The sequence below is a fragment of the Colius striatus genome, chromosome 2 (genome assembly GCF_028858725.1).
Source record: "Colius striatus isolate bColStr4 chromosome 2, bColStr4.1.hap1, whole genome shotgun sequence".
NCBI lineage: Eukaryota > Metazoa > Chordata > Aves > Coliiformes > Coliidae > Colius > Colius striatus.
The window spans coordinates 110,303,998-110,331,598 of record NC_084760.1 but is presented as its reverse complement, the minus strand read 5'-3'; the positions used below and the strand labels follow the sequence as shown (position 1 = coordinate 110,331,598).

The 27,601-nt window shown below is 56.6% G+C and overlaps 1 protein-coding gene across 7 annotated transcripts; it reads right to left on the bottom strand.

Annotated features, from left to right (window-relative positions):
• Nucleotides 1-655: 655 nt before the first annotated feature.
• On the bottom strand, nucleotides 656-26,746 carry LOC104552187 (cullin-9). 7 transcript variants are annotated; one of them, XM_061989094.1, is made up of 41 exons: nucleotides 26,568-26,746; nucleotides 25,250-25,849; nucleotides 24,339-24,493; nucleotides 23,577-24,104; nucleotides 18,155-18,290; nucleotides 16,549-16,739; nucleotides 15,771-16,155; nucleotides 15,396-15,597; nucleotides 14,890-15,097; nucleotides 14,623-14,810; nucleotides 14,303-14,520; nucleotides 13,972-14,203; nucleotides 13,534-13,639; nucleotides 13,039-13,266; nucleotides 12,842-12,932; nucleotides 12,587-12,758; nucleotides 12,369-12,474; nucleotides 12,113-12,208; nucleotides 11,852-12,027; nucleotides 11,629-11,762; nucleotides 11,374-11,550; nucleotides 11,139-11,251; nucleotides 10,791-10,973; nucleotides 10,509-10,657; nucleotides 10,190-10,400; nucleotides 9,907-10,069; nucleotides 9,648-9,793; nucleotides 9,364-9,481; nucleotides 8,870-9,066; nucleotides 8,531-8,790; nucleotides 8,097-8,460; nucleotides 7,679-7,819; nucleotides 5,895-6,059; nucleotides 5,646-5,809; nucleotides 4,702-4,795; nucleotides 4,427-4,501; nucleotides 3,820-3,930; nucleotides 2,777-2,894; nucleotides 2,334-2,467; nucleotides 2,056-2,150; nucleotides 656-1,622 (listed from the first exon to the last, which is right to left on the bottom strand). In XM_061989094.1, the coding sequence occupies exons 2-41, from the start codon at nucleotides 25,833-25,835 to the stop codon at nucleotides 1,424-1,426; spliced, it is 7,515 nt and encodes a 2,504-aa protein (XP_061845078.1). In that variant the 5' UTR covers nucleotides 25,836-25,849; nucleotides 26,568-26,746; the 3' UTR covers nucleotides 656-1,423. The 7 variants fall into 7 exon arrangements, with proteins under 7 accessions (XP_061845078.1, XP_061845079.1, XP_061845075.1 ...); XM_061989095.1 differs by having other exon boundaries at nucleotides 2,056-2,147; XM_061989091.1 differs by having other exon boundaries at nucleotides 13,972-14,520.
• Nucleotides 26,747-27,601: the final 855 nt, after the last annotated feature.

Below are 27,601 nucleotides of genomic sequence, written 5' to 3'. Positions count from 1 at the left end.
TTGTGCCAAGCTTCCTGGCTGAGCATACCTCTACTTGTCTGGAAGCAGACAAGAAAACTAGTGTTTTAAGGAAAGATACATGTTTAAATTATTTACTCCTTTCTGATGAAAGGGTTATATTAGTATGAAAGGACCCGAACGTTTTGTCCACAGCTGCTTAAGGTTAACCCATAAAGATGCACTTGAAACACTTGAGAGATTTCATCTGCATTGCTTTGATTTTTAAGTAACAACTTTCAAGGACGAAGTGTGCATGTGTCCATGAGCTGTTCTCACACGTAAGGTATCAATGTTTCAGGTAAGATACTGGCTTGTTAGGACTTGTTTTCGTTGTCAGCTGCAGATGGATTCTTCTCACTTCAATTTCAGGTCTCCAGCTTGGGTTATGACAAGCTGGAGTGTCTCTTGCTAATGTAAACTGTAAAACCGTGTGTGTGTGTGTGTGTGTGTGTGTTTGCTGCTAACACAATACACATTGTGTGCACCTACAGTTTTCAGTCCTGGCCCCATGTGTGTGAGAGACCTCAACAGAGGATTTTCTGCTTTGGACATGGCCCTGAGGCACATGCAGATGTCTTCCTCTCCCTTCACACTCCTCTTCCCCATAGACAACAAAGGAGGCTTGTGCTAGAAGAAAACTTTTATTTTCTTTTCAAATAGAACATTTTTCAGCCCTTGTTCCTCAGGGTTTTCTTTTTTTGCAAGATAAAGTATTTTTTGGCAAAGATAAAATATTATCTGAACAACCTCTGCATACATATACATATATATATATCTCATATGTGTGTGTGCATACATTTATATACTTAAGAATAGCCCTAGCAAACTTGTGTTTCTCACAGCAGCCCATCTTGCTTCACAGCAGAGAAGACACAACCAAATAACTCCAACAAACAGTAACAAAGTGCCATCCCTCTCAACCAGAGGAATGCACTGAAACCACATCCATTGAGCTCTGGAGGGAATCCCACCAGCTCTACATGGGAGGCTTTAACTTGAGTGCAAATAGGGCACTTTATGGTGTTTCTAGACAGTGGCTGGATTAGACAGTGCCATCCCAGGACATGTGCCATACTCAGGGGTGTCCAGGCCTGGGGAGGGCAAGCCCAAGCACTCTTTAACAGGTGGCAAATAGTCCTCACTTTGCAGCTGGACTGTGACTTTCTAACTCAATTAGATACCTACTAGAAGAAAGGGAGACAAGGGAGAAAGACGAGGAGACGCCTTTCTGAGAGGTGGCCACAGTACAACAGCCCATTTGTCCAGAGCAATGTTTCTGCGTATTAGAGGCAAGTCACTGAGCAAGGAGCTCCCAGAGGAAACATCTCTTCATTCTGCCTGACAGCTCCTCACTGTCTTTGAAGAAAGACCTAAATACAAACTAGTCAAAGCACAGAGTTCCAGGCTGGGTGACAGCCCACCTCTAGTCATAGGCATCATCATCATCAAAGTAGGAGTCACAATCAAGGTTGTCATCTGACTCATCATCAAACAGAAAGTTGTCTTCGTCAAGGTCGTCATCATCATCATAGTATTCCTGCCACCGTGGCTCATACTCATCTTCAACCTCTTCGCCACCTTCATCTGTGTTGGAGGAGTCACACAGGACGCTATGTTTGGTCCTGTTGAGGAGGAGAGGGTCAGAGCAGAGCCCTAGCTGTGAGCAGCACTCAGAAGCCACCCCCCACACCACCCTCATCTTCCATCTCCCCACACGTATATTCTTATTCTTTCTTCTCTTGTCTAGACACCTCCTCAGTCTCTGACACACCTTTGAGGAATGAGTGACACTCCACAGAAAGCCAACAGAGTCCAGAGAGAGCAACTTCCATAACTGGTTCTGATAATGATGGAGCTTTCTTCATACCAAGGGAGGTTTTGGTGGTCCTCCCAACACTGCTATGGCACTTACACTGCTCTCTCAAACCACAACATGGGCTACATGTCATCAGTTATTAACTCTTTTGTATGTCAGTAAGCACAGGAGAAAGCTGGTCAGCAGCTTTTTGTCTGCACTCACCCACCTTTCCTTGTTACCCCATTAAGAAAACTCACCCTGTACAGGCAGGGGCTGAAGTAGGCACATTGGAGAGTTTTTCTTTTCTCTGATCAGGATCTGCCAAAGTCTGGAGCCCAACATTGAAATCCTGCTGGTGTGGAAGAACAGAGAACAGAGAGACAATATATGATTTAGGATGTATTTTGTGCTGCAAACCCCTTCCCTAAACACACTCAGACCCGAGAGTCTCAGCTGATCAAGCCCCTTTCTAGGTCTGCCCAAGATCAAACTAGACTAGAGCAAGACAAGCCACCAGAAGGTGTGTGGACTTCACCTGTGTGGAGTGCCAGAGGATTGCAAAGAGACGCTCCTTGATGCGACGCACCAGCTCCAGACCAGCACTGAAATGCTCTGCTTTGAGCAGCCGAAGAGAAGAGGCCAGGTCTTGGTACTGCATCAGGGTTTCCTCTGCAATTCAAGGCCAACAAAGTCACACTACTGCTTCCACTGTTCAGCTGAGACCGAGCCCCTTGGCTCTGTTTATGGAACCAGCTACAGTAACTTAGGTTTCCCATGCACATACATTCCTCTTTCAGAAGGAAATGTGTTACTGCTTCAGTGGACTTCCCAGAAATGACACCAAGGAGGCAAAAATGGGCTGGCAGAATTGTGAGATTTGAGCTGGGTACTGGTGTGTACGTTAGTGCCCCACTACAAGGCTTTGAACCAGACAGCTGCAAATGCTGGGCTCTGCTTCAGAGAGGCTGTGAGACTCACCCAGAAGGATCTGCAGAGCGTTAGTGTGCAGCTCCAGGCTCTCGGTCTGCTGCTCCACAATATCCATGCTGTCCATGTCCTGGTTATAGTAGCTGTACACACAGGAGTAGGCCAGCACCTGGAGCAGCACAGATCATGCTGTAAGCATTCTCTTTCAGCTTTGGAGCAGGCAAGAAGAGAGCAGCTTCAAACCTTCCAGACTCTGTTGTGTATCAGTGGCTAAGAGAAACCTGTCAGTGCTCCTGCTCTATGCCAGGTGACAGCAGGGCCAGCCTTTTTGGGGCTACTCACAGGACTGGAAGAGAACATGTAAATATTTTGTACTCCCGTCTGAAATAACGGATTGTTCTCACCTGCAAGCCATCACAAGAACACAGGCTGTAAATGCACACTGAGTATGACTGAGCAGCAGGCAGAGACTCAAAACAAGCAGCACACAGAATCTACACACTGCTGGGCACAGCCCAAGTGGAACTCAAGTGGAAATGAAGGGAAGCAGGCATGGTGCTGTACAGCGCCAAGAGCCCAAGACAAAGCTATTTCAGCCACTGGCAAACTCCTGTTATGAGTTACCCAGGCACCTAGAGGGAAACACTGCTACTGTTTAAAGCAACGGGCCAGAAAAAGCAGCAGCAAGAAACAGTGGATTGTATCCTGGGGACTACAGGAGCTGCCACTCTGGAAAGACAAAACATGGTCAGACACCCTTGTTCCATCCACATGCCTCTCAGAATCAAATCTACCCGCACAAACCAAGAATATATGGCAAAGGCAACACTGCAAAGGCAGTCCCTGTGCTTCAGGGGACAGAAGACACTGCAGGCCTATGCTGCCCCAGGCTGACTGCACACATCCCTCTTGATGTGGCTCTCAGGGCATGCAGCAGGTACCGCAGTGCTCCCCAAATGCCTATGGCTCATGAACTTAAAGGCAAATCATAACAAGAGCATTAAAGAGGGACTTCCAACTGTAACACAACATCAGGAGAGCTTTCACCTATAGTTTTAGGCCTGAACCTCAGCAAGCCTGTTGTCCAGTATTACCTTCCGTGCCTGTTCTAGCACTTTGCAGGCATCAAGAACAAAGGTCAAAGTCCTAACTTCTGGCATCTCACTGATGGAAGAAACCCTGTTCCTCAGGTTCATGGCAAATTCCTGCAATAACCAAAGCAGAAAAAAACCCCTCAGTCAACATCAAGCTCCACAAGATAAAACAATCCAGCCCCTTCCACACAGGTTATTGCTAAGCACCCTGAAGTGCCACCCCAGGAGATGCAGGCAGCAGGAGTGCATTTACTACATCCAGCTATGACATCTCTACTGTGTCATCCCCTCAATCTTTTACAGTATCTCAGCTCTAGAGTTCAGCCTTCAGTCTTCTAGTTGTGCTGCTTCCAAGTGCTGCCTGGGTTTGAGTACGTGCTCACTACAACTTAGGTGTTCCGTTTCCACAACAGACTCAGCAGAAGAAAGCAGGCTGAGAACTACCCTTTCCATCAGAGCAAGGGTGAAATGGTCAGGCATGCCCCTCCCTGGATCCCAAACCTGCTTCTCAGCTTCAGGTGAAACACACTGAGACACAACAGAAATGATCCTGCTCAGCAGGGCTGAGGCAGCATCCTGCAGCTGCCAGGGAAGGAGGAGGCCTTACCCTGGCATGATGGTGAAAGGTGCATCTCTCATTGTAATCCCGAAAGCGCTTCTCCTGCCAAGCTGCTTTACTCACCTGCAAGGAAAGGGAGAAGGCACCTGTAGCAACTTCCAGCAAGTCCTTGGGCTGCCTGGAAACGGCTGCCACAAATACAGACTCTGACAGTATCACTGGCAAGGGCACAAAGTACAGGGCACCAGTGGAGCCCCTCACTCTGAGAGGCTGGGCACACCTGAACGCAAGCAGCAGCTGCTGGGATGTAGTGAACCACTCACCATAGCAGAGCAGTTGTAATAGTCCGTATGTGTCGGCCTCCAGGGCTTGAGGCAACGCCAGCAGAAGCCATGATTGCACTTTGCACACGTCATACTGTGTGGCAGAAGAACAACGAGCATCACTCAGCCACGGGCAGCCGCTTGCTCCCAGGGCTCCCCTCCATGACCCAGTCACTCCCATCCCCTCAGGACTATGCATTTCCCTGCATGTATTTTTCAAAGCCTTTGCTGGACACAGCTGATGCTTAAAACCAGTCACTTTGCCTCAAAAAAAATGAGCTGGGTATGAACTGGCAGCACGTTCTCACACTACCAACTTAGCAAGTACTTGAAGGGTGAACTAAGCATCCCACAGTTGGAAGCAAGATCCACATGGGCACCTCCCCTCTCCCCTCCACAGTGCAGAAAAGCACTGCACTGTCCTAAGGCTACACACAACATGTGGGGACAAACCTCAGCTGGGCACTGAGGGCTCTGCCAGTGTGAGAGAGAAAACAAATGGCAACTCCTAAACCTCTATCTCTAAAGCCAGGGCAACTCCTCTCTTTATCAAGTGAAAAGCTGCCAGAGATCCAAACCAGTTCAAAAGAGGCAACTAAAGGAAAATTGCTTTCAGGTTATAGGTATAGGTAAGCACAAAAAGAAAAAACAGTGCAGAAGTCTCCCCTAACCTGTACCTCTGCATGTCTACAGTGGCTCCTGAGAGCAGGCAGGTGTGCACTATGAGAAGGTACTGCAGAATGAGTTTGGGTTCCACTACAGACTTATCCATGGATGCTGGAGAACATTTTGCGTTTCCTATTCACTACCTACCACTCATCCTTCTGTAAAACACACCTGCTCTCACTCCAGGGCCAAAAACTCATAAAAACTAAAGCACAGCAGACCTAACTGTATGTGCTTGAGTTCTGCTGTCCCCAGGAGCAAATAAAAAACATACTCACTGCAGGCATCCCTCATTTTTCTCTATCTGAGCTTGGCAGCTTGGGCAGTGCTTCGAAATGAGTTTAGCCAGATGTTTGCTTTGGGCTTCACTTGTCATTCCCTCGTAGTACCCATCATCATCCACCCACTGAGACATGTGGCTGCAGCTAGCAGGGTAATGGGCCTGAAAGAGAGCCAGTCAATCACACAGCTGCAGAAGGGTGCGTGCCAAAGCCTAGAGGGCATTGCCTGTGACAGCTCAGCCTCACCTCTGGGAAGTTGCAGTGGAAGCAGGATATCCAGGAGCACTTGGAACAGGCTGCCCCATAGCCAAGTCCATCTTTAAGGAGGATCTGATCACAGCCCTGAGGGTTGGTGCACCAGGTCAGGTTGGTGCAACACTCAACGTAGCCTCTGAGAAGGGCCTTTTCATACTGTAATAAGAAGCCAGGAAGGAGATTTAAGGCAGAGAAGCTGCCTGGTTTGCCCTTACATCTGGGGTTGGGTGCCTCAGGGCTCTGCATTGGTCTGAACAACTGCTCACAACACTGCACTCAGTTTACTCTTTCATTCCTTCTGCGTAGATTCCCCACCCCTCATATCATACCTAAAGGCTGTTTCCTATAGTCACAGAAGGTTAGAAAGCACTTCTGGAGATAAAAACTAGAGAAGACTGAACCTGGAGCAGGATGTTTTACACTCAGCATTACATCTTCACACAATAATCTGGTTACTTCGAGCAGCAGGTTGGACCAGAGACCTCCACAGATTATTGCACCCTGAATTATTTCTGACTGCACATGTAGGGGGGTTGGACTAGATGATCTCCTGAGGTTCCTTCCAGCCCCTATCACTCTGTGATTCTGTGACTCTGCACGGGACATTCATACTCCAGCCCAAAGAAAAACAGAGAACATTTCAGTGAGGGCACTACAGAACCTTGTTAAAAATGGCTGCAATTTATGGTGACCTGCAATAATTATTTCTTTTAATAAAACAGCCATAGCAAGAAGCTCATCAATCCTGCTCTCAGGCAGGTGTGACTACAGGATTTGCAAAGCCCAGTAAGAGATGTACCCAGATTCTCCAAGCACTTCTTATAGAAAACAAAACACAAAAGATGCATTGAAGGAAATACTTTTCTGTAGCCTTGTCCATTTTGGCAGACAGTTTGCAAGCTTAAGGGAAAGTTCTAAGATAGGAGAGTCTTTATGACTGCTGTTCATTTCTCCTTACAACTGTTCACACAGGATCATAATAGTAACAAGCTGGAAGAGGAGGAGAATACTTTTGGAGAAGGAGTTGGAGACCTGCCAAACAGAGCAGTGGAAAACAGGTGAGATACCTATCTGGCAATTAACAGAAAGAGGCTGTCATGAGACAGCCACAGCTCTGCCATTAGTTAGGGAGGGCATTCAGCTCTACCTTATAACTAAAACTGAAAGAATGGGGAGAAAAAGTTTCTGCCTCAGAACAAGCAGCTCCTGCTGCCCTCTGCTGACTGAGGACTAAAGTGAGCAGAGCTTAGGAAGCTTGTGTTAAAGATGTCTGCAGACCCACACAGAGTGAAGATTAAATCTGATATGGTAACTTCTGACAGTTGCACAAAATCCCAAGGTGCTCAAAGCCTGATGGAAGGGAAAAGATGTCGACATCATTGATATGGAGATAAAATTAAACTGCTCTAATGTTTTCTCTTAATTTGTCCCTGTTTTTCCAATTGCTTCCAGCATACCAGCAGAGGATGCCTGTCATGAGCTGCTACCACAGCTCTCACCTAGTCCCCAACTAAGGATGCACCTGAAGGTGTTTGCTAGAGACATGTTTAGAGGAAATACCACTGTGCTCTTTTGCTGACGTTACACCTTCCTGACTAGCTGGTACTGACCATGATCAGAGAGCCAGACACCACTGTGCAGAAATCCAGATTGCCTCAATTATCACACTACCAGTCTTAGTAATGGGAAGGGAAAAGCAGCAGCAAGATTATCTGCTAGTGCTGCCTGAAATGGAACAGAGCTCAGCCAGCCAGTACCTCCCTCTCCCACCTCACCTTGGCTATAATATCCTCAGAGGAGACAATGGAACAGATGAAGGCTGCAGTCGGCTGTGCACGGCACTCAGATATGGGACAGGTACAGCTGACAACCATGTTCTGTTCGATACGAGTTGTGAGATACTCACTCCAACAGGGCTGTGAAGGCAGAAGAGGAGAGATCAGAGCTAAAAAGGAGCTGCCCCACCTGGGTCATGTCACCCTGGAAGGCCCACCCCACCCAGCTGGGTAAGTGAAACCCCCACCTGTGCTGTAAGTACTCAAAAGCACGAAAGTGGGAATAGAATAATTGGGAGCTGAAGGATCACAACAAACAATGCACCTGGTAACAGCTTCAGACACAGAACAACTGCCCCAACTAGGCAGCAGCAATTCCCCACCAAGCTACAGGTGCCAAAGACCCCAGGACCTTCACCTTGCAGCAGTAGTGCATGCAGCAGAGAGTTGGTGGCTTCTCAGTGGGACACAGCTGACTCACACAGACCGGGCAGTGTGTTCCTGGGCTCGGCGGGGACTGAGCATCCTGCACTTGCAGCCCCGAGGAGATAAGCAGGGCCTCACGGTTCTCCACGTAGCACTGGATCAGGAAATCCACGTTCCACCTGCAGTGCATGAGGAGGTGCCGAGCAACATCATCTGAGATGCTCAGAGTATCCTGGACCCGCCATACCGTCTGGTTCATGAGCAGCTTTGCCTCCTCTGGGCTGAGCGTGTGCCCCATCGGCACTGGCAGCATTGCCATGAGAAACTCCTCTGACCTGTCCACGCTGGGATTCAACCTGGCATGGAGAAATGTGTTATGTCCCTAAAGATGCACAGCCCTCTGCACCTGGTGCCATGCATCCCTACCCGTACAGGGAGTTTATGCTGTCCTCATCTGGAGATGCCACTGGGGGTTGGCTCTGGAAAACCATCTGTGCCTGGCCCCCGACAGGTGTTGTGGGTTTGGCAGAGACGTATTCCAAGACCTGAGGCCTCTCCTCCTGGCGCCGGAGGTAGCCCTGGCTCAGCAGGTGCAGGATGCAGGACAGCACGTCCACGTTGTGGCAGCAGAAGCTGAGGAACTGCAGCCCCGGCCCCAGCTCACCCTTCTGACAGGCAGCGATCACCTACAGCAGCAAGGGAGGTGCAGGCTGCAGCGGGCACAGCCCCCGTGCAGCCCCTCACCACCCCTCGGGCCCCCCGTACCCGAAACACCAGGTTGTCCACGTGCAGCTGCTTCTCTGCCTTGAGGATGCGGGTGATGAGGCAGCACAGCACGTTCCTCTTCCTCTCCAGGGCGCTGCCCTCGGCCCTCTGTGCCTGCAGGTACCGCTGCTGGGGCAGCAGCCTCAGGGGCCGGCCCGAGGCGCGGGCGAGGGCCGTGGGGTTCAGCCGCAGCACACCTGGAGCCAGCACCCAGCCTGGGCTCAGCCAGGACACACGTGGGGCCTCCAATGGCCCCGAGCCCCAGCCCCACGCGCAGACACGAGAGCTGACCCCATGCTGACCCATGGTCAGGCCCCACACGCCACCCCCAGCCCCCTGCGTGGCCTTGGGCCCTGACCCCACACTCACAGCCCCGGCTCCGAGCACCCACATGCTCGCCCTGACCCTCTTGCTGCCCCTATAAGCTCACCCCCACCCCAGCCCTCCTTGGGCTCGAAGCAGCCCCTCCCTGGGGGCCCCAGCCCCACACTCACCCCCTGGGCTGCAGCTCCGCACCAGGACACCGTCGCTGTGGGTGAGGGGAGCCAGCGCCTGCTCCAGCAGCTCAGCAGGGAGCCCCGTGGCCTGCAGCAGGGCATCCACGGCCACCTCCTGCAGGGGGGAGGGCAGGGGAGGGCAATGGCCACCCGCCAGCCGCTGGCTCGGCCAAGCGAGGGGGAGCCTGTGCCCCAAATGTCATCAGAGACCCCCGCAGAAGGGAGGAGGGAGCTGGGGCAGGTTCCAGCCCCCATACCCCAGCCAAAGCCCCGGCTCCTACCTCGGCACCGTTGAAGCGCAGCAGGATGTACATCTGCAGCGTGGACACGTGCAGGACGCAGTCACCGAAGCACAGCTCGGCCCAGCCCAGCCACGTCCACTGCAGCCGCCGCGGCTTCGAGCCCTCCCAGCCCGGCGGGCTCCGACCTGCCAGAGCCCACATCAGTGCCGGGGCAGCCCCATGGGGCACCGCGGCACCCCCCAGGCAGGGCCCGGGCCCCGGCGACAGCCGCCCGCGCCCCCACCAACCCCACGCTCACCGCGCCCGCAGAAGGCGGAAAACTCGTGCAGGGGGGAGCTCAGCGCTGCCGGGAACAACCTGCCGGGCTCGTCCATGTAGCAGAGCGGCGCGACGGGCCAGCAGCGCGGGGACAGCGCCAGCACCTTCACCTCCGGCACGGCCGCACAGCCCGGCCCTGGCGCCTGGGCATGTGGGAGGCCACACTGAGTGGGCCTGGGACCCCCAGGCCACCCCCTTCCGCCCCCACGCTCACCTCCTCTGGGCCCAGGACGCCTGGGCTGCCCCCGCCTGCCCACGCTCACCTCCTTGGGGCCCGGGCCCGGCTCCAGCAGCCGCCTGTCCCGCTCCTGCAGCTGGAAGAGCTCAAACCGCCGCTGCAGCTCCTCTGACTCGGCCAAGTCACTCAGCATCCCTTGGGGAAAGCGGCCGGGGAAGCACGGCCCCAGCTGCTCCACCACGGCTCCTTCCAGCCACGACGGCCCTCGCGCCAGCAGCCGGTCCCCCAGGTAGTGCCTGCGGGGCCACCGTGCCCGGTCAGGGGCCGGCCCCGGCCCCACGGCCGGCAGCCACCCGCCAGCAGACAGAGCCGGCCCCGGCTCCTGCGGCCGCGCCGCGCCTCACCGGTAGAAGTGCTCGAAGCTGTGGGCGAGCTCCAGGCCGCTGAACACGACGAAGGGCTCCAGGATCTGCTGCAGCCGCTCCGCGCCGCCCGCGGCCCCGTGGAGCTCCTGGATCTGCCCGTCCAGGTACCGGGCAAACCGCTCGCTCACCTGCGGAGGGACGGGGCTGCTGCAGAGGGCTCCTGGGTGGCCTCGGGGCCAGGCCGGGGGAACATCCCTGCGGGGAGCCGCTCCCCAGCCCGTGCCCAGGGCCCAGCCCTGGCGCCTCGCTGCCTCGACTCACATGCAGGGCCGTAGGGAAGGGCAGCTGCAGCAGAGCCGCGGCGAAGCCCTGGCCCAGGGCCAGCAGGAAGGCCGCCCGCTGCCCAAAGAGCTGCTCGGTGGCACGGCGCAGGCGCCGGTACAGCCCGCAGTATCGCTCCACCAGCTCGGGCGCCCGCCCCGCCGCCTCCAGGAACCGCCGCACCTGCGGGACGTGGCACGAGACGGGTGACCCCGCGGTGGGATGTGCCCATGGCCCCGGCCCGGCTCTGCCGACACCGACTGCCTGGGGCCTGGCCCGGCTCTGCCGACACCGACCGGCCAGGGCCCGGCCGCCGTTCCCCGTGCCCTCCCCGGCCCCACGCCGCACCTGCTGCTGCACCACCCCGCGCCAGCACCGCGCGATGCCCCACACGCCGCTCCGCTGTGCCGCCGCCTTCGCTGCCTTGGCCGGCACCTCCGGGCTCTTTCCCTCCTTCCCGCCTGCAAGGGATGAGCCTGGGCTCAGGCAGCCCCGAGGGGGCCTGGCACAGCCACGAGCCACCCAGGGCTCGGGGCCCTCCCGGACTCCCCCGAGCCCCACGGCTGGGCAGCCCCTCGCTCACCGGCTGCTCTCGCCTCCTCCGGCCCCGGGACGCCGGGGTCCACGTGCACCAGGAGCTGCGTCAGGCGCCGCACGCGGCTGCTGAAGATGGCCCCGTGGCTCGTGGGGCTTGGGGGCGGCTCCTCGCTCTCCAGGTACTCGCTCAGCAGCCAGGCCAGGGGGCTGACGCCGTGGGTGTCTGCGGGGACGCCCAGACTCAGAGCAGGCGGCCTTGGCTTGGGCCATGGCATGGACGGCCCGGGCGAGCACGAGGTACCTGGGCTAGTGATGCTCTGCACCAAGGGAGTCACCAGCGCCTCCCAGCACGTCCTGCCCAAGGCCCGGGCCGCCTCATCGTCGGGCAGGAAGCGGTCGGCGAAGCCCTGCTCGTGCCGCAGCGCCCGGTTCAGCCTGCAACAGCGGCCGGGCAGCACACGGCTCGGCGGCCCTCGGGCCCCAGGATGGCGGGGCCGGGACGGCACAGCCAAGAACCGCCTCACCTGCCAAAGAGCTGCAGCAGCCGCCCCCGGTCCCGGCCGATCTCGTGGCACCAGGCGTGAGCCCGGGCGCTGCAGGACAGGAACGTGCGCCGACACAGCTGCTCCTTGAAGATGGGCCAGAAGGTGGGCTTGGGGCCCAGCACCTCGATGCCGCGCACGCGCGTGTCGATGCCGCCCTGCGGGATGATGTGACCTCAGCTCCTGGGGCACGGCCCCAGCGCCCCGCGCCGCCGGCTCCCAGCCCGGCCCCCGCTCCCCCACCTGCTGGCAGCGCTTCACCCGGATCTGGATGACGGGCCAGAAGCGGGTCATGTTCTCCAGCAGGATCACTCTGCTGTCCGAGGGCAGGACGGTCACCTGTGACAGACGGCGAGCCCTCACTGGCCGCCCGGCCGGCCCAGCCCCCTGGGCCATCCCGTCCTCCCCAGGGGCACCTCCCTGGGCCCCGCACCGGCCCAGACCCTCCCGGGGCACATCAGGGACCAGCCCCCGCTCCCAGGACCCCACGGGGACTCACCGTGTTGAGCTCCGTTCTGATGGCAGCCGGGCCGTCTCCCCCCAGCACCACCACGTGGGCCGGCATGTAGCTGGAGTCCTCGCTGGCCACCAGCATGCTCATCTCCCTGCAGCACGGCAGCACACGGGGGCTGCCCGGCAGCTCTGCCTCCCGCCCACGCCTCGGCAGCCTCCCGCCAGCACCCACGGGCCTCCCCTCCCCACGGCCCCCAGCCCCACCTGACCACCACGCCGCGCTGCATGTGCACGGTGATGAAGTGGGAGCCGGTGCTGCCGTTGGACTCCCAGTAGGTCTTGGGGTTCCTGTCCGTCAGCTTGCCGGCCCGGTGTGGGTTGGAGGAGACCTGCAGCTTCTCCCAGCACTTGTCCTCCTTCACTTCCACGCTGGAGCCTGCGGGGAGAGCACACGCAGCCTTCACCCGCCTGCCCCACGCGCCTCAGCCACAGCAGCTCGCTCCCACTCCCCGCACTCGCCTCGGCACAGGTTGCGCAGGAAGACGTCGAAGAAGGGGATGCTGATGGGCTGGTGGCTCCGGCGGTGCTCCTCGATCTGCCCCAGCACCAGCTGCGGGAGGGCACAAGACAGGCTCTCAGCAGCAGCCCGGGCTCCTCCTGCCCTCCCCTCCCCTCCCCAGCACGGGGCTGTGCTAGGACAGCCGGGCCAGACCCACCTGGATGCAGCCCGCCAGGATGCTCGCCGTCAGCTGCTGGTAGAGGCCACCGACCTTCTCGCAGTCGCTCAGCAGGTCGAGCAGGGCCGGTGCCAGCGCCGGGGCCACGTGCTGCTTCTCCAGGGCCTTGGACACGGCCTCGCGGGTGCCCGCCCGGCACATGGCCACCGCACAGTCCTTGCTGGCTGTGGCCAGGCGGTGCAGGAAGCCGACGACCTCTTGCAGCACCTGCCGAGTCGGGGGGCGTGAGGGCCGGGACGGGGCTGGAACCTGCCAGACCCCAGCAGCAGATGCTGCCACGCGCCAGCCCCTCTGCCCAGACACCGCGGTGCTGCCTGGGACAGCCCAGCCGGGCACAGTGCTGGGCAGGGTGCTGGGCAGGGTGCTGGGCATGGCGGCCACAGCCAGGACAGCCACCCCCTTCCCAGCCTGTCGGCCACAGCATGGCCCCAGCAAATCTGGCCCTGCCTGCTGGGAGCCCTGCGGCCCCCTCACCTCCCGGTCGCTGCTGTGGGTGCTCAGGGAGGACAAACAGGGCTCCACGCACTCGTGCCAGGGCAGCACGTCCTCCTGGTAACCGTCCAGGCACTTGTTCAGGATCCTGAATGACAGAGGGGCCTGCTCAGGCCACGGCACATGGACAGCAGTGCCACAGGCAGCCCAGTTTCCCCGTCCCCCTCGAAGGCAGCACCCATGGGGACGAGCAGCCGAGGCTGCCCAGATGCCTCGGAGACCCCACTGGCTCCCGGGCACGTGCTGCTCCAGCCCCGCACGGCCCCACATCCAGGCACAGCCCCACATCCAGGCACAGCCCCTCCCGGCACAGCCCCTCCTGACACCCACCGACACATATCACGTGCCCCTCACGTCCCTGCCAGCACCCACACGCCCTCTGGGGAGGCCCCGGTCCCCCACCGAAGCCCCCAGACCCACCTGAGGATGCTCAGGCTCACGGCCTTCTCTGCCTCCAGCAGCCTGAAGCTGCGCAGCAGCGGCCTGAAGCACCTCTGGTCCCGCAGCAGCTGGGCCACCGCGTCACAGGCGGCGGGGCCTTGGGCGCAGAGCTGCCGCTCCAGGGCCACCACCACATCCTTGGAGCAGTCGCCGTCGCCCAGGCTGCCCAGGAGCGCCCGCACGTCCCCGGGCTCCAGCGCGGCCTCTGCGCCTGCCACGACAGGGAGAGGTGCCGCAGCGGTGCCGGCGCGGAGTCCGGCCCTGCTGCCCGCGGGGCCGTGGCACGGTGGGGGCACGGGCCACGCGCTACCTGTCGGCCCCGGGCCCAGGGGCAGCTGGTGCTCAGCGAGGCGGTTGAAGGCGCCGAGGGCCAGCGTCATGTGGGGGCAGCCGGGGCCCTGCCCGTCCCGCCAGCAGCTCCGCAGCACGCTGGGCAGGTCGCAGCTCACCAGCTGCTCGGCCAGGCCCCGGTGCCCATCCATCAGCATGTTCACCACCAGCAAACCGTTCTGCACGCCCGAGGAGCCCCTGCGGGCACACGGCGATGTGGGTGTCGCCTCCCCCGCACCCCCTGGGCGTCCCCCATGCAGCGGGACCCCTCCCCAGACGCAGGCCCCGCTCGCCGCCTACCCTGGCACCCTCCGCATGGTGCTCACGGCGGCGGGGATGGCACTCAGCAGGCTCGAGGAGCCCTCGTGGGAGGCAGAACCAATGCTGGCGAAGATCTCCCGCATCACCTGCGCGTCGGCACGAGACAGGGGCTTCCCGCCGGCGCCTCCCGCGTCGCCGGCCGCCGCTCCCACCAGCACCTTCAGGGCCTGCGGGGCCAGCGGCGGTCAGGAGGGCGGCGGGTGGCTGCCGCCCTTCCCACCGTGCCGTCCCCCGCGCCGCGCTCACCGCCAGCCCGGCCTGCTGCACCAGGGCAGAGGAGGCGTGCTGCCGCATGCGGGCCAGCACAGCCCGCACGCCTCCCTCCGTGGCGAACGGCACGCGCCAGTCGTGCTTGGCCAGCAGCACGGCCAGCAGCCGCAGCGTCACCGCCACCAGCGCCTTCTCCGCCACCTCGCTGCTCAGCAGCTCCACCGTCGCCTTCACCAGCTTCTCCCTGCGCGGCAACGTTCACCTCAGGAGGGGCTCCGGCGCTGCTGTTGGCGCCTCAGGCCCCGCTGACCATCCGCTCCCTGCCCGTAAGGCTCTGCCACGGTGGGGCCGGCCCTGGGAACACGCCAGCCGGCCACTGAGGCCCTCGAGAGCTACATCCCTTCCTGCCCGTCACGTGGGGATGCGTCAGCCTCGTGCTTCTGACGCCGCCTCTTGTGCTCCCACCTGTGGCACCAGCCCCAACCCACCGACCTGCCCTGGCTCCGAAAGCAGGCGGTGGGCACGCGGCCCCCACGGCTCACCCGACACTTTTGCTCCCCGGCCCGCTCGGGGCTTTGCCAACTTGCTGCTTGGGCTCAGGCTCCTCCTCCAGGACCTTCGTGATGTGCCGGAGCCCGGCCACGCGTAGCCCCAGCTCGGCGCTGCCGCTCTGGATCACATCCACCACGGCCGCCATCCTGGCCAGCGAGCCTCTCTCGCCCAGCCCCTCGCAGCTGCCCAGCGCTGGCGGGAGGGAGGCCGGGACGTGGGTGTCAGGGCGGCGGCCCCAGGGCGCCACGGCCCCGCAGACCCGGCCCCCGCGGGCCCCGCTGCCCACAGGCCGCGCGCTGCCCAGAGCCTCCCGCCGCCTCCGGCGCCACGCGCCCGCCCCGGCACGGCTGCGGCCCGGCACTTACCCCTGACCCGCTCCTCCGTCACCTCCGGGAAGAACAGCCCTTCCCTCGCCAGGAGCTCGTGGAACAGCCAGGCATCCGACTCGGCCGCCGCGGCAGGGCCCTGGGGCGGCTCCGCGCCCACAGGAAGGACGTCGGTGGCCGCCCGGGCCGGCGCAGCCATGGGGCCGGTGCTCCCGCAGCCCGCGCGCTCCGAGGGCACGGCCGCGCTGCCCCCGCCGCCCCGCTCGGCCCCGCCGCCCAGCAGGTATTTGCTGTAGACGCGGGAACCGCGCAGGTCGCGCCGGACGCTGCCCTGGCACCGCGTCTCCAGGACCTGCAGCACCTTCCGGGCCAGCTCCGCGGGCACCGACAGCCGGATCAGGGCTTCTTCGTCCGCCTCCGGCAGCTGGAGACGGGACGAGGGAACCCTCACGCGCCCCCGCAACACCTGCACTGTCGCCGGCCTCAGCCCGGCCACCCCCAGCCCGCACCTCCTGCCCGCACTCGCCCCCCACGGCAGGACGGCCCCGTGCGCTCGCCTCGCCCGCCCAGACCCTGCCGGGCAGCCTCACCCTGCCAGGGTCACGGCACGCTGCGGCTCCTCTCGTCCCCTCTCACCCCTCTGCGGGGCTCAGCTCCCCAGGCTCTGCCATCCCCCACGCCCCCGTCCCTTCCAGCCCCACTTGTGCCCCGTTCGGGCTGAACCCACACGGCTCGCGCTCGGCAGCTGCTCCCCCGGCCCTGATCCCTTCCCTAACACCCTCCCTCCCGTGTCCCCGCTGCGGGCTCTGGCCCGGACCTGCTCTCCCTGCTCCTGCTGGATCAGGTGGACGATCTCTTTCTGCTCCTGCCCTTCCAGCTTCTTCACGAAGAAGAGCAGCTCCCACCACTCGGCGCGGCTCAGGGCCTCTGCGGCCTGGCTCGGCTGCTCCCCCAGGTAAGGCAGAGAGTACAGCCCCCCAAAGGGCTGGCAGGGAAACGGCCGCACCGCTGCACGAGAGCAGAGCACGAAGAGCACTGTCAGCTCGGCCCCTTCCCCCGGCCTCTGCTGCACCCCCCTGCTCCCCAGGAAAGAGCCCACACGGAAGATCTGGGCAGAGGAGGCCCCACTGCCCTACGGCCCTGGGCGAGAAATGTAGGGGACGGGAGGGCTGTGAGAGAGAGGGGAAGTGCTGGGAGGAGACCCCAGAAGCTGTAGATACAGGGATTCCCACCTTCCCTTGAACCTCCTTGGGCTGCAGAGCAGCAAAATGGGCACCTTGAGCTCCCTGCTCCCCCACCCTGTTCCCACAGTGCCTGGAGCAGCCATAGCAATGCACCAGGGACATCTGCAGAACCCACAGAAACAGGGCTGGTCTGAGATGCCGGAGGAGTCAATGGACAGGAAGTTCATTCTGCTGTGAGCTTCTCTCTTTCCCAAATGCCTCCTAACAGGGCAAATGCTTATAGGCAAAAGCAAACTGAGAGTGCATAGTTACCACACTCATTTTAAGTGATGCACTGAAAATGGAGAGAGGGAGATAAAATCCGTTACGTAGGTTGGGTGTTCCCTGGCTAATTTAGAAATAGGAGCAGAATCGACACCTGCTGAAATCTGCTACATAACAACTTTTAGCACACTCTGCATGTGCAAGGTGGGGGATCACCTCACAACTAAAGAGAAAAGGGTCAAACTGACTTGAAGAGGCTCAAGCACGCCAAGAGTAACTGCATACACATCTGATTACTAACAGTCACTCGAGATGGGCTAATCTCTCCAACTTGTCAAGATCCAAGGCAGTAAGCATCTACTTTTCCCATTCAGTTTCTGTGTGGGATAGGATGCCTGGGAAGTTTTACACACAAGTGAAACAGGGCTCATGCTTTTACCAAAATCAGAGAAAAAAGACAAAGTCTAACCAAGTTTGGTTTAACTCAGTCGCTTCACACTGACGTGCAGCTGAGTCTTTAGTTGCAAGAGAGAGAACTCATTAAAAAAGCCATCTTTTCAGCTGGAAATAAGACTATTTTTCAAGTGGATAATTAGCTGGTGATCTCATGTACTTAGAGGTATCTGAGGGTGCCTAAAGCAGCTTGATCTCAGAGAGATTCTGCATTCTTATTTTGGCAGTTTGTTCCATGAATTCAAACAGACATTTTTTTGACAGCTGCAGTTTAAATGAGTGTCACGCTTTTTACATCATGACTTTTGTCATGTCATGACAGAAGCCTAGGATTCATAAATACTCCATGCAGCCACAAGCCTTGTAATTACTTAATCGGCTCTACATGGTCACACAAACTAAAAGCTCATGGTGCTTTCTAAATCCAACCTGCTAGTTGTTGTATTAAGTCCACCACTCAACAACACAGCATGGCAGAAGAAAGAGATGCCCCAGCCATACACCCGCAGCCCATAATCTCACCTGTGTCTACCTTAAAGCTTTCTGATGGACTCTGTTCTTTTTCCTGAGCAGCAGGATCTTCCCACTGGCCTCCAGAGCCAATGATCTCCAACATGTGCCAATGCACCCAGGAGGTCTGACCTGATTGCCATAAAACCTGTGGGTGAAAAAGATCTGGATGATCAGATTTGCTCACTCCTTCACCACTCGGGCTACATTTGTTCTCCTGTTTTCCAAAGGCACGGAGATAGCAAGCACTGTTCAAGTATGAGACCACCTAATCCACATGAAGATTTCAACACACACATTAATTCTGAAGCAAACCACCTTTATTAACTTGTTTCCCTGGCTACACTCGGATCTTTACTTTTAAAAACCCACCGACTTTGCCTGCAACTACGACAGATCTCATCTAGCACAGCAGCAGTGAAAGCATGTAGTTAAGCGTGCTCCTTCCAAAAGTGCCCAGCAGGAGGTGTATTGGGGAAAAGCATACAAAGGAAGGGAACCAACACGACCTCGAGGCAGATGAGCTGTAGATAAAGGGTCTTGAGGCCCAAACCACTCGGTGAATTGACCTGCCTCTGCAGGGGGGTTGAACTAGATGATGTCTGAAGGTCCTTTCCACTCCCTACCACTCTATGATTCTATGATAAAGAAAATTTATTTTTCCTGCTCTGACTTGACCTTTCGGTTCTACTTTTACACTTTGGTCATACACCAACCCTTTCAGACAGGTTTTGAGCTCTTGACAAGCATGCCTCACAGAAGGCAATTGTTTCCTGGGCTTTGTCCAAGTTGCCTCTCAAAATCAAAAGGATTTCTTTTTCGTGGCTTCCTATACCATAGTTTTACATTTAACCTTCTGGGAGCAGGAACGCAGCAAGTACAAGGTGTCAAGGACTTTTTAAAAAGACAGCAGAAAAACATATGGGTTGCCTGATTCACTGAGAGCTCTTTGGGATTTACACCAGTGCTACTAGGACTGCCCTGTGCTGGAGAACTAAAGAGATAAGATGTTGAGAGACTTTAAGAAAGCACTATATGGAAAGAAACAGAGTTCAACTCTACACACAACATCAGTTAGTGTTCAATGAATCCCTGACCTGAACTAATTATGTACCAAATCTCCCAAAGCAGTCAAGAAAAATAACCCATGACCGAAGGACCAGACACAACTGTGACACTTTTTCTTTGGAGATGCAAAGAAAGCAACAGAGGAAAGGTGAGAGGAGGAAGGAGACAGGCTCATGATGGACTAACCCCAATCAAAAATACATTTTGCACACAGAAGACTGAGAGCAAGCCTCAGGCAGGGTGAGCTGCCACAGCAGAATGAATCAAAAAGGAAAGGATCAAAATGTTAAGGACTGGGGAGAAGCTGTTCTTGTAACTTGAACTCAATACTCACCTGCAGATAAACTCTCAATACAAAGCAAGTGTGATACATAAGATAAGAAAAAGAGACAAAAAAATCAAGTTTCCCTTCAAAGAGAGACAGATGGCAAAGGCTCAGAAAAGCAACGACAATCAAGAGACATCATTACAAACATATTTTGGGGATGGCAGATACTCTGTAGAAAAAAATCTCATTGAAGGGTTTGACTCAAGTTTCTCACATAACTCTGGGCGACTGCTGCAGACACATACACAAGGACACAAAGAGCAGGGTAAAACTTAGCACCCCTAAAGACTCCTTGTACATTCCCAACTTCCTAGATAGACTGGAAGGAGGCAAGGAACACTAATCACGGCAGAAATTAGGCACTTGCAAATACAACAGACAACACTCTTCTTCCCTGAATATTTATTGCCATTTAGATCTGGTTTTGCCAGTAGTAGTATGAGTCCTTGCAGATGACTGCTGCTGAAAATATGCCTGGATGGAGCAATTGCAAGCTCATTCAATGTAATTAAATAGAAAAACAGATAGGAGAATAGAAGGAACCCAAGGGACCAACTGGACAAAGGGAATGGAAGTTAACAGTGTCCTTCAGCTCAACAAGGAATAGAAACATCCCTCTGAAATTTACATCACAGGCAATGGGAGGAAGATGTGAAAGGAACTTAGTTCTCTTTCCAAGCACTCAGCTACATTACGAGTAAAAGCAAGTACAAGCTTATAAAAAAATATAAGCCATATTTTTAGGAAAAGACAGATCTTAGAAATCAAGGAGCATGAGGACAAATGTATTTCCTTTGCAATTTACCTCTAGGGACTGAGTTATGGGAGACAAAAGATTCATCAGCCACTTCAAAATAAGATGCAAAACAGTTATTCAACTGAGGGAGGCTGCAAAGAAAAAATAAATCTATGCACAGACCAAAACTAGAAGAGTATTTTACTGGAATATTGAGTAAACAGAAAAGAAAGCAAAGCAAATAGATAACAGGTAGAGGGACACAAGTGCAGAAGTTGCCACAACTGAGATGGGAAATTCAGTTTGGTGGAGAGAAATGAAAGACACGCCAAGTAATCTGCCAGAAGCACAGTTGGAAAGTGGGAAGAATTTAGGTTCTTCACTGGTGTTTCCATGTGGCTGACAAACACTAAAGCCAGTGCTTCTAATCTGAGAAAACAACGGTTAAATAAGTCATCATTAAGCTTCACTGCTTTGCCTTCAGTAGTATGCAAACCTTTAAAGTATATTTTAGTGGCAAGAACAACTCAAAGTGTTAGATATAACTGTGCATTGACATGGAAGCCTGCTTCAAGTGCCAGTTCTGACAGATTGATGCATGAGCCTTCTTTGCTGAAACAACAGATTTTTCAGATCAATTGCAATTGTCAGCTTCAGTAAAGCATGAGCATCAAACAGAAAATTATTAAAGCAGAGAAGAAAGTGACTGAGGAACTGAGCTCAAGAAATCTGCTCAACAGAGCCCAAAAACTTAGGACTATGAAAGGGAAAGAAAAAGACTAGAAGAAAGTGCACATAAGAGGGGAAAGCTGTATTTGCCCAGCACATGCTGCCCAAAGTTATGCTCTCTCAGTACAAGCACATAGTTAACATCCTCCATCAAACCAGCAGGTAAGGCTGGAAGTATCCTTCTTGCACAGGCTGATTTAAATTACATCTGTGAGAAGACAGTTAAGAAGCCTGGACCAGAGTGAGTGAAAGTTACTGAAAGGTGATTGGAAAAATTCTTCCTAAAACCAGTTCTCGCTGAATAAACAGAAGAGTATCAGAAGGAAGAAACAGTCTGCAAGGCTGAGGAAAAAAAAACCCAAAAGAACACTCACACAACTTCCTTGTGCACAAGAAAACGAAGAGAGACAATAGGAGAAGAGAAATGAGTGATGGGTGTTCTTAACTGGCTAATTTTTATTAGGCTGTAGATGAAAACAATGGCAGTTCGTGAAACAAACTGTAGTCCAAGAAAGCTAGAGAATCTCATGCCTAACAAAAGCTGAGAGCATATTTAAATGAGATGGATCTTCAAACATGCAGAAGGTAAGTCAGAAGTGGCCTCAGACTCCTTATTTATCACTTGCAAAGCCAAAGTATGTATTTTTGCAAATTAAAGGAGACAAACCAAAACAAATGTAACTCCCTCCTAACTGTGCACACCAACATCTGTGCAGAGTCACAGTTTGTCATTTTACTGTTCACTATCTCAATTTAACAGATTGCATGAACTCAATTATAGCCCTATTAGCAGCCAACAATGCTTGGCTGAGCAGAGGGCACGAGCAGAGACAGCCCTCTGTCTAGGGATAGTGGAATGGGCTGGATGGTCACATCTGGAGATAGTGATCATGTCCAGATGGAGATTAGTAACAAAGGATGTTCCTCAGGGGTCTGCATTGGGACCAGGACTGTTTAATACATTCCTGGGCTGCATCAAAAGCAGCATGAAAGCAGGACAAGGGAGGGGATTGTGCCTCTCTATTGGTGAGGCCCAAACTGGAGTCCTGCTCTGGGGCCCCCAACATAAGAAGGACATGGAGCTGTTGGAGCGGGTCTAGAGGAGGGCCACAAAAATGATCAGAGAGTTGGAGCACCTCTGCTACGATGAAAGGCTGAGAGAGCTGTTGTTGTTCAGCCTGGAGAAGGCTCCAGGGAGACCTAATTGCAGCCTTTCAGTACTTAAAGGGGCCAACAAGAAAGATGGAGATATATGTTTCAGTAGGGACTGTTGCCATAGGATCAGGGTAATGGTTTTAAACTGAAAGAGGATAGTTTTAGATTGGGCATAAGGAAGAAATTCTTTACAATGAGGGTGGTGAAACACTAGCACAGGTTACCCAGAGAGGTGGCAGATACCCCAATCCCTTGAAACATTCAAGGATGAGGCTCTGAGCAACTTGATCCAGTTGAAGATATCCCTGGGCACTGGAGGGAGGTTGGACTAGATGACCATTAAAGGTCCCTTCCAACCCAAACTATTCTGATACCACCCTCTCCTCCAATATTCAGGCTTTTTCCCTGATCTCTGGCACAAACTCAGCCACTCAACTACAAATATACAGCTCTAACAGCTCTTTTCAACACGAACTCTCATTAAGGTCTACATACCTGAAGGACTTATTTAAAGGGAAACAGATCCCAGACTATACTTGCAGATCAAACAAAACAGCTACATAGGCCATGTCCAACCCAGTGAGAACAGTATGCTCTAATTACTGTCACTCACAGAATCACAGAATCTTAAGGGTTGGAAGGGACCCCAAAAGATCATCCAGTCCAGCTCCCCTGCCAGAGCAGAAACACCTAGAGTAGGTCACACAGGAACTCATCCAGGTGAGTTTTAATGTCCCCAGAGAAGGAGACTCCACAGCCCATCTGGGCAGCCTGTGCCAGTGCTCCCTCACCTCAACAGGGAAGAAGTTTTCCTTGAGTTTCTTTGGAACTTCTTACGTTCCAGCTTGTACCCATTGCACCTTGTCCTGTCATTGGCCATCACTGAGAACAGCCTGGCTCCATGCTCCTGAAACCTTCCTTTTACGTATTTGTAAACATTAATGAGGTCACTCCTCAGTCTCCTTCAAGCCAAAGAGCCCCAGCTCCCTCAGCCTTTCATCAGAAGGGAGATGCTCCACTCCATCATCTTTGTGGCCCTGCACTAAACTCATGCCATGTTCAAGACTTTCAGGCACCTTTTTCTTCATTACTCACTTATGCCAGCTAGCTTGATCCCAAACCACCCCCAGGATCAAACCTGGGCTAGGAATTGCTCCTGGGAGTGGGACAGAGACACCTGTTTTAGAGGCTAAGAAATCTTAGCAGGACAACTGCTACCAAACCAGACCAGCTTTCCTCAGGATCTGCACTTCCAGTGCTGAAAGGTGATTTCTTTGCTAGGACAGAATTAGACAGCATCTTAATTATGATACGCCAGTTATCCAACTTCCTGCACGTGAAGACAGCCTTAGGGCACTGCCAGTCGCCCGTCACTCCCCTCTGCCGCCCCAGCCAGACAACCTGCAGCAGTGGCCTACCTTCACTGTGTGCACGCTGCTCGGGCTCTGCAGGAACTCGCCCTCCTCCCCAGCTCGGATGTCACCGTAGTCCTCCAGCAAGCGCACCCGCATGCCACGCGCCGGCTCTGCCCGCCCCTGCTCCACGCAGCCACCACCGTCTGACAAGGGGACCAGGAGGGCACCACCCTGCTTTTTGTGGGGACCATGATGTGAAGAGAGCACAGGCACCTGGGCAGTAGCACAGACCAGGGGCTTGGGCTGGAAGATGGAATGGGCAGCGCGAGGCCGCGGCTCCTGCTGGGGCAGCGGCTCCAGCCCGTCACTGTGCTCCCAGCCCATCACGTGCACCAGCTCCAAGATGAGGTTGGCCATGGCCATGCTGAACTCAAACTCCTGCCTCAGGCGGCTGCTCTCGGCAAGGAGCGGGCCGGGCACGGCGCGGGCCGGCTGCTCCCCTCCCTGCTCCACGCCACCGTTCAGCTGGTCCAGGAGAGACGTGACGCACAGGTAGCGCTTCACCAGGATGAACAGCAGCTTCCCAGGGATCTGCAACGAGCCCAGCTGTCAGGCTGCAGCCTGCACAGAGCCACCAGCCCAACTCTCTGCCCGACACCAGCCCCCCACAGCAGCTCCATGGGCCTCTCTGCCAGCCCCTGGCCTCACGTCAGGCCCAGACCCCGTGCAGCTCTCCCAGTGCCCACTGCCCTCCTGTCCCAAGCAGGGACACCAGCTCTGGCCCCCCAACTCACCCCTCCTGACCCCTAAAGCCCACAGGCCCACCTGGGGAAGGTGAATCCCCTCAAAGGACATGCAATGCTCTTCAGAGGATATTGTCTCAGCAAACAGCTCCAGCAAGGTGTAGCGACTGTCAAAGTCCATGTGCTGCTCAATGCCATCCTGCTGGCTCAGGGACAGCAGGACATAGGCCCGGCTCCCTACAACAAGAACAGAAGCTCTTCAGGCCCCCTAAAGATAACCGTCACCCCACTCTGCTGGGCAAGACCAACTTGCAGCTGAGGAACAGCTTTGCTGCTCAGTGTCGCTTTGAACCACATTCTGTCTTTTCACCTGGAATGGCAACATTTTGCTCCGGTAGATCACTGTATTTTTTCCACCTCTGAAGCTATAAGATTCCACCAAAGCAACAACCCCAAATAACTGACTCCAGAACACGGTTCCAGGTAAAAAAAAAAGTTAAGCTTTAACCTGAATCAGCCCTCCACCTGACCCACTGGAGACCCTCACGTATTCAGGAAAGTCAAATCTCTGTGGGACACACCACTCAAGCCTCACTGGGCACTTCCAGCCACAGCGGCTCCTCTCAAATGAGGGTGAGGATCCAGGGCTTTGCCCACAGGCGCCTGAGGAAATGCTCTCTGCCAAGAACCAGCTGGAGTTTTTCCAAATGATGGCATGCAGCATAGACACCTCAACACTCTGCCAGGCCACTTTGGCATAGGTCCTCCCAACAGTTAATCAGCATCCCAGCTGAGGAACCTGTCAGGGAAAGAGCTCCCAAATCTCAGAGCACCCCAGGCAGCTAAGACCAAGCCACTTGGAAGCTCCACTCTGATTCTCCCCTCTTTGCCAGCACCCCCTGAGACACGCTGCTTCCTCAGCATACCCCCCCCCTACACACAGACACACAGGCCCCTCCGCTCCCGGCGGCCCCGAGCAGCAGCAGCCCCCACCTGCATCGTGCGAGGCCAGGGCCCGCAGCATCTTGCCGGCGCTGCGGCGGATTTGCTTCTCCTCATGGCACAGCATCTTCATCAGCAAGTCCAGGGCTCCCGTCTCCTTGAAGGCGCCCGCCAGCGAGCCGATGCTGGCGTAGGCGCTCAGCACGTGCACGGTGTTGAGGACGGAGGCCTCGGGCGCCCCGGGCTCGGCCAGCTGCCGCCCGGCTCGCCGCACCAGGCTCCCGACGTCGGCCTTCATCTCCAGCAGCGACGCTTCCGCCGGCGGGACGGCCGCCTTCTCCTCCTTCCCCCACTGCCCCGCCGGCTCCCCCGTGCCCAGCAGCGCCGGGCAGCTGGCGCACACCTCCTCCGCCGACATCCACAGCGAGATGCTCTCCGGCTTGGTCTCTGCGGAGGAGGAGGAGGAGGCGCCGCCGCCTCCCGCCGCTCTCTCCTCCAAGCTGACGACGCTCCACTGGATCAGGTACTCGGCTTGGCCATCGTGGCCTCGCCGCTGACGCAGCAGCTCCTTCGGAGAGGCCTGCAGTTTGGCTCCCAGGTGCACCAGCAGGTTGCCATCGTGCCTCTCGTTCACCATGGCGGGGAAGGGGCCTGCAGAGACACGGGGGAAGCAGGCACAAGGGTTTACTTCCGAGCTGTGTGCCAGGGGAAGCATGAGCAAGCATCTCAGCTCCTTGGCCTCAGAAGTGGCTGAGGCAAAGCTTCTGATCCCAGGATAAAGCTCTCAAGAAAACCCCACTTTGCAGAGGCTCACATTGCCCCCTCCAAGAAAACGAGCCAGCGTTTCGTTCACAGACCCTCTTCCCAGAATGACTAGCACACACAGAAAGAGGTTCTCCTCGAAAAAACCCAGAGCAAACTGGGTTAAACAGAGCAAAACAAAAGTCTCTGTAGTATTATTTCACTTCATAACTTCACCCTGTCACGGCATTTAGCATGAAAAACTCTCTTTAGAGCAGAGCTGTCAGAACGAGCCCGAAAGAGTTTACAGCTAGGTAGGGGAGAACTTGGATTTGGGGCACTTGAAGGAAGCGCAACGCACATGAAGAATGAGGCGCAGCAGACACGCTGCGACAGCCCCCAGAGAAGTTGTCAGGCTGCCTAAACGCCAGCGCGACAGTGAGTCGCGGAGCCGTGGCCACGAGTCCGTCAAAGCACCGAGGCCCCCGCTTCAGAAGCGCAGCCCGGGCCGGCACCCTGGAACCGAGCAGCGCCGCTCAGAAGCGACCGACCCCGGCGGGTTCTCCTCCCCCGGGCCGTGCCGGGCCGTGCCTCGGCAAGCCCCGCGCCCCTCCCGCGCCCCGCTCACCGCTGCCCCAGCAGCCGCGGCGTTGTCCGCGGGGGACAGCGCTCTGCCCGCACGCGGGGAAAAGGCGGCTGCTCCTCGGAAAGCCCGGTCCGCACCCGCCGCCGTTCCGCTTCCAGCCCGGGGAGGGACCCAGCGCCGCGGCCTCGGCCCGGGCCGGCGCGAACGCGAAGCGGCACCCGCCGCCGCCGCCCAACTTCCGGGTGCGCGGGCCGCGCCCACTACGGGTGGCGGCGAGGGCCCGCGGCGGCGGCGGCGAGCGGGAGCGGGAGCGGGCCCGGCCGCGGGCACCGGCAGCACCGTGCTGCGGGCCGCGGCCGCCGCCTCTGCCCCCCGGCCCGCCACGCTGGGTGTGAGGGGCTGGAAATGGGAACAGTCGAGAGTGCCTTCTGATTTTCCCGGCTGATGATAGAAGCGCAGGAAAAAGAGGGGACAAAAATGGATTGGGAGCTGCAGAGCGCGTCTGCAAGGGTGCAAAATGCACACGGAGGCCTTTTGGTTAGAAAAGACCTTTAAGATCATCGAGTCCAACCCCTCCGCTCACACTGCCCAGCCCACCACTGACCCATGTCCCTCAGCACCTCAGCTACACGGCTCTGCAGTATCTCCAGGGATGGGGACTCCACCACCTCCCTGGGCAGCCTGGGACAGGGGCTGTCAGCTTTCTCAAGGAAAAAGTTCTTCCTGACCTCCAATCTAAACCTGCCCTGGTGCAACCTGAGGCCATTTCCTCTTGTCCTATCACTTGTCACTTGAGAGAAGAGACCAACCCCCACCTCACTACAGCCTCCTGTCAAGTAGTTGCAGAGAGTGATCAAGTCTCCCCTCAGCCTCTTCTTCTCCAGGCTGAACGCCCCCCATTTCCCTCAGCTGCTCCTCATCAGACTGGTGCTCCAGACCCTTCCCCAGCTTTGTTTCCCATCTCTGGACATGCTCCAGCACCTCAGCGTATGTCCTGTAGTGAGGGACCCAGAACCGACCACAGCGTTTGAGGTGTGGCCTCCCCAGCGCTGAGTGCGTTTTGCTGTACTCTGCAT